This window comes from Oncorhynchus clarkii, chromosome 9 (genome assembly GCF_045791955.1).
Source record: "Oncorhynchus clarkii lewisi isolate Uvic-CL-2024 chromosome 9, UVic_Ocla_1.0, whole genome shotgun sequence".
Lineage (NCBI taxonomy): Eukaryota > Metazoa > Chordata > Actinopteri > Salmoniformes > Salmonidae > Oncorhynchus > Oncorhynchus clarkii.
In genome coordinates, this window is record NC_092155.1 from 69061667 (window position 1) to 69072532 (window position 10866).

Here is a 10866-nt window from a genome sequence, read left to right on the forward strand (position 1 = left end):
AATAATAAAAGAGGATAATAATTTGGCAATGGCAATTCTGATTTACAAATGGACAAGCCAGTGACAGCCAATTGTAGTCATTTTTACAGGCTGTAGTATAGGGCCATGTGTGGTTGTCATCAGAAGACACATCATGTTGATGGATTCTAATTTGACCTTAACATAAAAGCAAAACGCAATTAATGATGGTGTTTGTAGCCTACAGCCTGATATTGTTTACAATAAACACAACACGGCCAAGCGCAGGTCCTTCCTCAAAAGGCTCCTCTTGCTGGCTGACTGCTGGCTGGAGCAGACTGTAGAAGCCGTGGCAGGATAAATGTTGTCACCTAGCGCGCGAGGGTTTGCTATAATTTATGATTGACACGTCAGATTGAAATCCCACAAAAATCATAAATGGATACGCCAGGTTATAATAAGGCAATATATTTGTTGTTTCAGCAGGGGAAGCTAAAATAACGTAACAAGCAATTGGCAAATAATACATTTGATGGCATTTTCCATGGAGCAGGCGCACGGGCGCGAATACTAGGCTATCCAGCACTACAGAAATCTGACATAACGCAAACAACCTATGAAAAAATATATTCATTTTGAAGCCTGCCCTGTGCTGGGGATTAAATAAGAAAATGTGAGGCACGATATCACCGAGTAGAAGCATTTAACTCCCCAATTAGACATCATGGTAGTTAGCGTACAATAACAGACTGCAACACCTAAGCTACCCTGGTGAACAGAAATAGGGATTCTATTCCAAGCTGTCCAGCACTGTTGGAAATTCGTTACAATTGAAACAATGTAGCAAGAAAACAAGAAAACTGCACTTACCTAAATGTATCATCTCGTGACGTCCGTTCTGATTTTTTTAGGCAAACTGGTCACCCAGACAGCTAGCAAGCTAGCTAAACAAGCCCTATAATTTATATTCCGTTATGTAGCTACACAAATTCTTTCAAACGTTGCTCAAGCGACCTTTAAATTTCACTTCATTGCCTATAATGATTTTAACAGCAATATTCCATCAGATTATGCAAGATACGACTCATTTTCAAATGATATCCTTTTTCAAATTTGAGCTTCACCATTAGTGCGTGTCGGTAAATCCAAGTTTGAAAATCCCAACTAGAGTCGAGTCTTTCTAAATCTACACTAGAGCAGGCAGGAGGTCTAACGGTATGTGCCACACAGATGATGCGACATAAATTTATATACACTTATACATGCAGATACCTTCAGACGTTACTTTATGTACATAATTTACAAGATAGGAGTCACACGGCCATCTGTGTACAAGGTGTAACGCGCTTGCTGGCTTCTCCATTCCTATCGACAACCCGCGAGGAGGCTTTGATGTGCGCACGCGAGCGCTGCTGAAATGGGCCACAAGAAGGCGACATTCAACTCGCCTGCATTCTGTTGTGGCCTCTCCCATTTGAATTAAATATTGCATTACACAGTAGTAAGCCCCATTACATTGTTGTCTTGCAAATACGGTTATGTAAATGATCTGCTCTACATGACATTTGAGTTCTTCTTCTTACATTTAGATTGGGCATGCTAGACATGTCTGTAATTGCACGTAACAAAAATCTATGACTTGTCATTTGTGAAATTGATGTTTAGCCGTCATTTCCCCATTTCTTATGCATCGGCTCAAATTCAAGGACAGGGTTTAGCATATCATTTTCATAATGCCCAAAAAGCAGACAGATGGAATAATGGTCACATTCCACAAAACATGACAAAGAAAGAGATCTCAGTGAAAGGGGGCCATTTTCTTCCCATTCCGCAGACCCCTGTTAAGGCATTCACACAAGTACAGAATGAACTGAATAACCCCGTCTTTTGGCGCCCCCTAATGGGTTTAAACAGATGACTGCTGTCTGTCCACAGTGAATGACACTGCTTCATATTCTTCATGGAGCATGCAGATGGGGGCATTATGCATGACTTCCCACAGATCTGGGGCTGCATGTAACAAGACTGAGGAGAGGTGCTGATCTAGGATCAGCTTCGATTTTAAGATAATGGGCAGGAGGGAACCAAGGGCTGCACTGTATGTCTCAAGAGCATCAGTGCTGACCTGGGGTCAGTTTTGCCTTTTATATCACAATGTCTTCTGTACATTGAGTTGACATCAGCTTTTTCAATCGTTCACATTGTCATTACATCAACCCGTAAAGAAGATTGCAGTAATCAGATGACCAAATACATACTTAACATGCAGTCATACTCCACAAAGGATAGCCTATAAAATTCACTCAAAACATTATTTGGTCCTAGATGGTTTGCGCTCTTGCGAACTCCATTGCTCATTGTCAAGCCATGACAATCATTGACATAAGAATTGGCATGATAGCACATACAGACTGGCCCTCAGGCTGAACCACACCTCACACAGAGATTTATATATTTAAAAAAATAAATAGTGTAAGTCACAAAAATGAATAGTAGAATTCTATAGTTCACTTGGTCTCACAGCACTTATTCCTGGAACAAAACATTCTGCGAAGTTTGTTTCGAGTGTATTGAAAATGTAACAAGTGGTGTATATTTAATCAAATTCAGAGAACAAAATACGCAAGATACCTATCAAATTAAAAAAATAAAATAATAATACAATATCCAAATAAACAACAGTAAGGACAAGGCCTGAGATACACAGGTAAAAGCATGAATAGTGTTGTTATCCAACAGTACAATCATGTTTTAGTCACTGAAGTCCACTCTAGTGTGAAATCAAACCATGAATATAGCCTACGAGGTGTAAAAATAAGTATCTATAAGATTCTAGACTAGGTCTATTCCAAGTTAAATACACAAGATTGGAACATTTTGACAGAATGTATTTGAGTAAACTGCTGTGCAGCAATCACTGTTCTCTTTCAGAAAATGTTGGTTGGTCCTTTGCATGGGGTGATGGCTGGTCCTTTGCATGGGGTGATGGCTGGTCCTTTGCATGGGGTGATGGCTGGTCCTTTGCATGGGGTGATGGCTGGTCCTTTGCATGGGGTGTTGGCTGGTCCTTAGCATGGGGTGATGGCTGGTCCTTTGCATGGGGTGTTGGCTGGTCCTTTGCATGGGGTGATGTACGTTTCCTTTAACAATCCGTCTTAAGATAGATGACACAGAAACCTTGGTATAAAACTCTTTAGTAATAAAATGCAATTGCAGACAGAGTTTCACACACAGAATACCTCAATAGTCTATAGTAAAGATCTGTGTGGCGAAACAAGAGACAACACTCTTTATACAACCTACCGTCAATCATATCTTAACATTGTTGCATTGGATTAGATACAAAGTATCTAAAATGAGAAAAACATGTCTAGACTGTGGTTTCTCACTCTACTATCTTGGCCTTGAGGCTGTGTGACTGTCAGCAGGTGCAGACAATTCTCAGCCTGAGAACTAAAGCAGTACATCTCCATTACCCAGTACTTTTCCATCACTGAGCATTGCAAGCATACAAAGGTCATCACATATATACAGTAATCATGGCATTGGTGTAGCCCCACATCTGACCCCCAGGGTAACCCTCACATAAAAGGTGGAGGTTATTAGCACTTGGTCCCAGATCTGTTTGTGCTTCTGGCAACTCCATTCCACCTTGTCAAGCCAAATGTTTGACATGACAACGAGTTGGCATGATGGAACAAACAGACTGGCACTCAGGCTAGCACAACTAGATTGAAATCTACAATTTAATATATTAAACTATGCATACAAAATATATATTAATGCATTTTAATTTTAATTTATCATAACATCCTTCCTAGAACAGCCAACAATAATATGTTTCTAGTGAATCCTAATTGTATTCTGTTCGCGATTTCCGTTCATATAGGCAGCATTATCTGCCCTCTTCCTGTGCATTTGCAGGGTTTTACAGACATTACTTCTTTAATATATTCTTTTTTTCTATCCAGCATACATTTTTCCCTTATCTGTGCATCAAACATTTGGTCTCTGAAATATCCATGTCCTCCTACGTGGTCATTCCCAGGAACATTAAGCCGCAAACACTCAAATCAATTCCTAGTTCAAATGTCAAGTCCAAACAGTTGCTTCAACAAGTTAGCATATCAACCATCAGGCCAGCTTGCTACCAGCATTGTGACAGTGAGTCAGTCCACTCAAGAGAAGATGTACTTTGCAGCACGTGTTACTTGACAAAAATAACAAAAAGTGAAGGAAAAAAAAGTATTGTAAGAGTCTTTACCTCCCTGTAGTTACATGATATTGTAACAGAGCATCATTTATCCAACTGTAGTCGTGCAATACCAATACCATACTCAAGTCTCATTAGGGACAGACTGGCCATAGGGCCATCTTAAGCCCATTATGTGGGCTTGTCTAAATGATTGTTTGGCTAATAATGGGTGCCGAGACACAAAAAAGGGACGGTGTGATAGAAATGCAGGGGGAAATGTATGGTCCCAGTCCGTCCACAAGTTTCATTAAAGAGAAGGAATGTGAGGAAGCCTGTAAATCGAGGCGAGTCAAAATGTCATAGTCAATGCTTCTGCTGCTCCAGGTTCTCCAGATAGATCTGTGCTGCTAATCCTTAGAACCAGAGGCCTTCGTTCTCAAAAGGTGCTAGTCCTTAGAACCAGAGGCCTTCGTTCTCAAAAGGTGCTAGTCCTTAGAACCAGAGGCCTTCGTTCTCAAAGGGTGCTAGTCCTTAGAACCAGGGCCCTTCGTTCTCAAAAGGTTCTAGTCCTTAGAAACAGGTTGCGTTCCAACTCTCCAACCCTTCTCCCAAAGTGTGCACTTGTCTTGCACACTCCCAGTATTTAAAAGCATTGGATCCATGTAGGGCATAAGCATCATCTGAGAAGAGTGGAGGAAGGGAGGGATACAAGCAGAGTGTGTTTAACCCTCTGAAGGGGAACGGAGGGGGACACAGCCGTCCATTTCCAGAGACTCAGGCCAGCCTTCGTACTTGTTACTGTTCTTACTGTTCTTCATACGCTGGGGGGGGGTGAGAGAGAGAGAGACACAGGCAGAGAGAGAGGGCATGAACATTAGGCTTTACAGAACAAACACACTGACAGAGCCATAGATATAACACAGAGTTACGAGCAGAGCTATGAGGAGAACAGTGAGTGTACAGATACGTCATCACGCGTAATCACAGAGGGCACGTATCCTTATCTCATGCACACGTAGATGTACAAGCACATCCAATTATAAACGCCGCAACTACGCTGGATAGCCATTTTGCTTGGCGTACGGTATAAATGATATATAGTTTAGGCTTTAAGTAAAGGTAGTCTACCTGTTCGAATGGACTCTTGTTCTCGATGCCCTTGGCTCCTAGAAACACCCAGCTGTCTCTGAAGGTGAGCTCCCTCACTGCTGTGCTACCCAGCTCCTCAAACAGACGACGAGCCTCGTCATTTAATCTGCCGCGGGTGTTAGGAGAGGGAGACAGACAGTTGCAGTAAAGTAGGCCAGCTAGATGAATGTCCATTTTGAGTTTGGGAAGCCCTGCCATACAGTACAACATACCATTTTTGTATAGTTTAACACCAAACATAATTTTCACTTAGTAATGTTTACAATTGTAAGAATAGACTGGTAGATTTACAAGTTGTCAATATGTTCAATCTGGTTTTGTTAAGCATTTTGCAAGATTGTGGTGACTGTAAAACAACCCCTTTAGTGCTGTGTGTGTGAGTCATGTGCCATGAAGCGTAATATTATAACAACACAGCGCTGAAAGCCTTGCACAGGACTGGGGCTCACTTAGTAATGTCCATGCTAGACTCTTACTTTGTGGCAGGATCGTCAAAGGAAGCTACAAACACAAGTGTTCCCTCATGTAAAGGTAGGAGATACTTCAACAGGTCAGTAACATCTGAGAATGGAAGACAGATGGGTAGGATGAAGCCTATTAAAGTACCTGTATTTAACTGAACAATATGCAGAGGGGCGTTAAGCCACTTTTAACCTCTTGTACAGTGAAAATATTGAAGATAATGATGTATAAAATAAACTCATTTAAATATTACGAACATGCACCAAATGACACCAGGACATCAGTATAAAGGTGTTTAATCCTCTTACCTCCTGCCCACATATCAAATGATTTTGTGTCCAAGAGCTCTCCAGATACCCCTGATGAGCAGAAACATGAATTCATTTAAAGTTAGCAATCTGTGCAACAGTCAAGTCAAAATCACAACTGCACAAATTAACTTGAAACATAACTTTGAACAATTTGTCAGAGATTATTCTAATTACCATTTACTAAAGCAATGTTTAGTCCTCTACCAACATTGTTGTTGACACTGCTGACAAGGCTGAGGGAGAGAAAAGGAAAGGTTGGAGGAACTGTAAGTACCAACACTTTACCTAGGTTGGTTAACGTACTACCTAGGAACACAAGCATTTGGCTACACCCGCAATAACATCTGCTAAATATGTGTATGTGAACAATAAAATGTGATAATTTACTGGTTAGATTTAAGATGATCATAAACCCATTGTAGGCAGTAAATGAAATATGAGATTAGAGCTACTAAACTTTCAGGAAACTAATCCCTGAAGAGTTCATCTATACATTGTTACACTCCGACAATGAAGGAGCAACCATAGGTAGACAGAAAGACGCTACAGACAAAACCACTCCTTCGGTCATTTTTGGCAAGATGGCCCAAACAGATCTGGGATCAGGCTAATGAAGGAAAGCAAAATAAGACAAATACTTGCATTCAGCTCTTCAGACAAACTTCAGGGTTAAGATGATATGATGGCAGAAAGAGTTCATGAGAAATAAAAGGAAACGGAGACAAGCTGGAGAGAGTGAGATGGTTGGCGGTGACATTGATACATTGGTGTAAGAAGTGTAATGGCCCCGATGATGTACAATAATTCTCACATCTTATCCTCCAGGCAGATTTTGGGCCCAATGACGTTGGCGGCTCCAGAGACGATGCGGAAAGCCAGATGTTTCTGAGGACAGGGAGCCGACAGACCACACTTGTACCTGTGTGGTTTGGGCTCTGGAAGAGGAGAGGACACACAAATTAGCACATTAGAATGAAAGCGTACCCAAACTGGGAATATGGTGCTCAACTGAGGGACATAGATTAGCACTGTCCCACTGACATTGAAATGTTTAGGTTCCAAAAGGATTACTTTTTGTGATTGCCACTGTAAATAATGGTCTTAACTTCTCACATACCAGTTGTTGGCTCCTCGTTTGTCCCTGTAGAAAATATAGATATGAGTTAATGTTGATCTATCCTGTTTTCTCCTATCACAGCCATTCAAACTAACTGTTTTAGTCTCCATTGGCCGCTGTGAAATCCCTGAGCAGTTTCCTTCATCTCCGGCAACTGAATTAGGAAGAAGGCCTGTAACTCTGTAGTGAGAGGGTGTACTGATACCCAATCCAAGAGGGTAATTCATAACCTCACCACTCTCAGAGATATTCAACGTCTGCTTTTTAAAAATTATAAATAAATCTACCAGTAGGTGCCCTTCTTTGAGAGGCATTGGATAACCTCCCTAGTCTTTGTGGTTGAATCTGTATTTGAAATTCACTACTCGACTGAAAAACTTCACAGGTAATTGTGTGTGTGGGATACAGAGATAAGATAGTTATTCAAAAATGAATGAAACTTATTAAGCACATTTGTACTCCTGAACGTATTTAGCCTTTCCATAACAAAGGGGTTAAATACTTGACTCAAAACATCTGTTTTCTATTTGTAATTCATTTATAAAAATGTCAAATGACAACTCCACTTTGATATTATGGGGTATTGTGTGTAGACCAGTGACAAAAATAATCTACATTTACTCAATTTAAAAACTCAGGCTGTAACAACAAAATGTGGGAAAAAATCAAGGGGTGTGAATACTGACGGCACTAAGTGTGGTGATTACATTGTATTCCAAATCAGATCAAATGTTAGTCACATGTGCCGAATACAACAGGACCTTACAGTGAAATGCTTACTTACAAGCCCTTAACCATTGCATTGTGACGTCCCTGGTAATTCCCAGCCCTAGCCTATTAAAAACTGTCAGAAGTAGGCATTGGTCTGAAGCCGAAAAAGGGAAATTCACATGAGCGCCACAATGCCTACTCCACCAAGTTTTTTTAGCACACAGCTACTGTAGTAGGTCAAAGCTATGTTTAGTCTATTGTACTTCCAACAATGTCTATGCAGGTTGCTTAGGATTCAAACCTTCTCAAACAGCCTAATTCATACTCTTCAGTGTCCTGCTATTAAAATAGTGTACACACACACAATTATCTTTCAAAACATTAGAAACTTATTCCTAATATTGAGTTTGCCACAACAGGCTCAATTTGTTGTGGCATGAACTCTACAAGGTGTTGAAAGCAGTACACATGATGCTGGCACATGTTGACTCCAATGCTTCCCACACTTGTGGCAAGTTTTCTGGTAGTGCATCTCTACACCGAATATCTCGTTCCATCTCATCCCACAGACGCTCAATTGCATTGATGTTCGTGGAACCATTCCTGGACAATCCTAGCCTTGTGGCAAGTGGCATTATCCTGCTGAAAAATCCATTAGCAGATGGATATACTGCTGCCATGAAGGGATGCACCTGATTGGCAATGAATTCAAAAAATACCCTACACAATCATCACCAGCCTACAACGTTGACACTTGGCATGATGGATGCATGTACTAATGTGGTTCTCTCCATACCCTAGTGCTCTCATAAGCATGAAACAGCAGGAACTGAGATTCATCAGATAAGGCAAAGGTCAGGCAAGCAATAATGTAGGCTTTGTTTAACCTTGGGGTTTCCAACCTTGGTGCACCCATCCCCCGGCTATTGTGTTTAAAACTTGGGATGGCGACTTCAGGTTCTCAGGTATACATTGAATTACTCATTTTAGATGAACAATACCCATTGCATGTATTATACATTAGCAGCGTGACAGTTTCTCATTGTTTGGTGTTGACTATGAATTTTATTTAGCTAGCTGTACTTTGTGGAAGAATGTGGGATCGCTAGATTGTCAACTAGGGCTGACCTCAACCAACTGATCGGTTGTTTGGTTGATAGGCTGTCGGTCGACCAAGATTTTTTGTAAAGCAGTCACAAATATATTTATTTTTCTTATCAGACAGGCACGAGAGACCTGTCTGATTTGCGCCTGTCTCAGTGGACTAATCCACTGAGGACGCAGGGAGGCCATGGTCCAAGAAAAAGGTGAGTGTTGCATGGATGCACAACACACGTCTCTTTCGCCTGAAATGATGTATCCAAAACTAACTGCCTGTAGCAAGGATATGCATATTCTTGGTACCATTTGAAAGGAAACACTTGGAAGTTTGTGGAAATGTGAAAGGAATGTAGGAGAACGCATTAGATCTGGTAAAACAAAGAAAAAGCCAAACTTTTTTTGTACCATCACCTTTGAAATTCAAGAGAAAGGCCATAATGTATTATTCCAGCCCAGGTGCAATATAGATTTTGGCCACTAAATGGCAGCAGTGTATGTGCAATATTTTAGACTGATCCAATGAACCATTGCATTTCTGTTCAAAATGTACCAAGACTGGACAAATGTGCCTAATTTGATTATTAATTATTAAACTCTCAAACAATAGCATTGTATTATTTCACTGTAATAGCAACTGCCAATATCAGATGTCTACGTCCTGGGAAATGGTCTTGTTAATTACAACCTTACGCTAATCGCATTAGCCTACTATAGCGCAACTGTCCTGCAGGGGACCCACCGATCCTGAATTAGTTTTAAGGTCCTTGTCCTGTTGCATTTACCACAGGTGGACACCAATCAAGTTGTAGAAACACCACCAATACGTTCAATGGAAACAGGATGCACCCGAACTCAATTTAAGTCGTGTAAATAAGGTATGTTTTTTTTTGTACATTCAAACATTAAAAAAATAAAAAAAAAACTGTTTTTGCTTTGTCATTACGGGGTAGTGTGTAGATTGATGAGAAAAAATATATAATGTTATCAATTTTAGAATAAGGCTGTAACGTAAAGTCACTCTATTGTGGGGGCTAGACGTCAGACAGTAAGGTTGTCATCGTCTTACCACTGAAGAAGTGTTTGACCACCAAATTGCTGTCCCCTCCAAGTATGGAGCTGGCTAACACCCAGGTGAGGCCCACCAATAGCAGCACAGCAACAGCTCGCAGAGGCCCTGGCACACAGACACATTCCATTAGAATAGGCTCTTTCTCAGCAACAATACATGACATTCATTAGATACAACTAAAAAGACAGCTGGACACAGTCTCACAGACAAGACACACTCCTACCTGCCAATCTCATGATTTATTTTCTTCAGAAGCTAAGGCAGACAGACCGGCAAGTAGTGCTACAGAAAACAATGAGAATAATATTGTCATGTTAGAAAGAACATGGGCTTTTCTGGTAATTTCGTGGCAGTTTCATTGAAGCAACAATGTTTGAAAACATTAAAAGGATACTTTTGAGCAAATTACAGGAATCTCTATCAATGATACAATTAAGCAAGCAAGCAAGATAGTTATTTCGAGATGCATTCGACAAGACAAAGGCAAAAAGTGGAAAGGCGCCCACTGCAATGAGAGCAAAAAGGAAACACCCACTGTTATTTATTCCAAGGCAAACTCATCTAGATTTCCTTCGTGAAAATAAACCTTTCCTGGCAAGACAAACTTGGACACTGAAATATGATTTGGGAGGCTTAGTTCAGCGTCTGTAGTGTTTGCATCGTTCCAGTTACGACAAGCACGGAGAAATTATCTTAATTTCTTCAAGCGTGCGATCTTGCTGATTAGTTTTGAGCGTTTCATTTTCTGTGACGTCAGCCTCGAGTCTGCGCGCATGCGTCTTTCCACTGTTAT

At 40.8% G+C, this 10866-nt stretch overlaps 2 protein-coding genes across 2 annotated transcripts in view; both read right to left on the reverse strand.

Annotated features, from left to right (window-relative positions):
* The window catches only part of LOC139416850 (serine/threonine-protein kinase WNK3-like), a 97010-nt gene extending 95937 nt beyond the window's left edge, over positions 1-1073 (reverse strand). Inside the window, exon 1 of the mRNA XM_071165986.1 lies at positions 829-1073. The gene's annotated coding sequence lies outside the window, so the exon portion shown is untranslated. The remainder of the gene's footprint in view (positions 1-828) is intronic.
* Positions 1074-3135: 2062 nt separating this feature from the next.
* On the reverse strand, positions 3136-10840 carry LOC139416838 (protein FAM3A-like). Its single transcript, XM_071165939.1, has 10 exons — positions 10609-10840; positions 10297-10355; positions 10071-10178; positions 7193-7216; positions 6887-7010; positions 6250-6308; positions 6073-6123; positions 5779-5863; positions 5282-5408; positions 3136-4974 (listed from the first exon to the last, which is right to left on the reverse strand). The coding sequence occupies exons 2-10, from the start codon at positions 10307-10309 to the stop codon at positions 4876-4878; spliced, it is 690 nt and encodes a 229-aa protein (XP_071022040.1). The 5' UTR covers positions 10310-10355; positions 10609-10840; the 3' UTR covers positions 3136-4875.
* Positions 10841-10866: the final 26 nt, after the last annotated feature.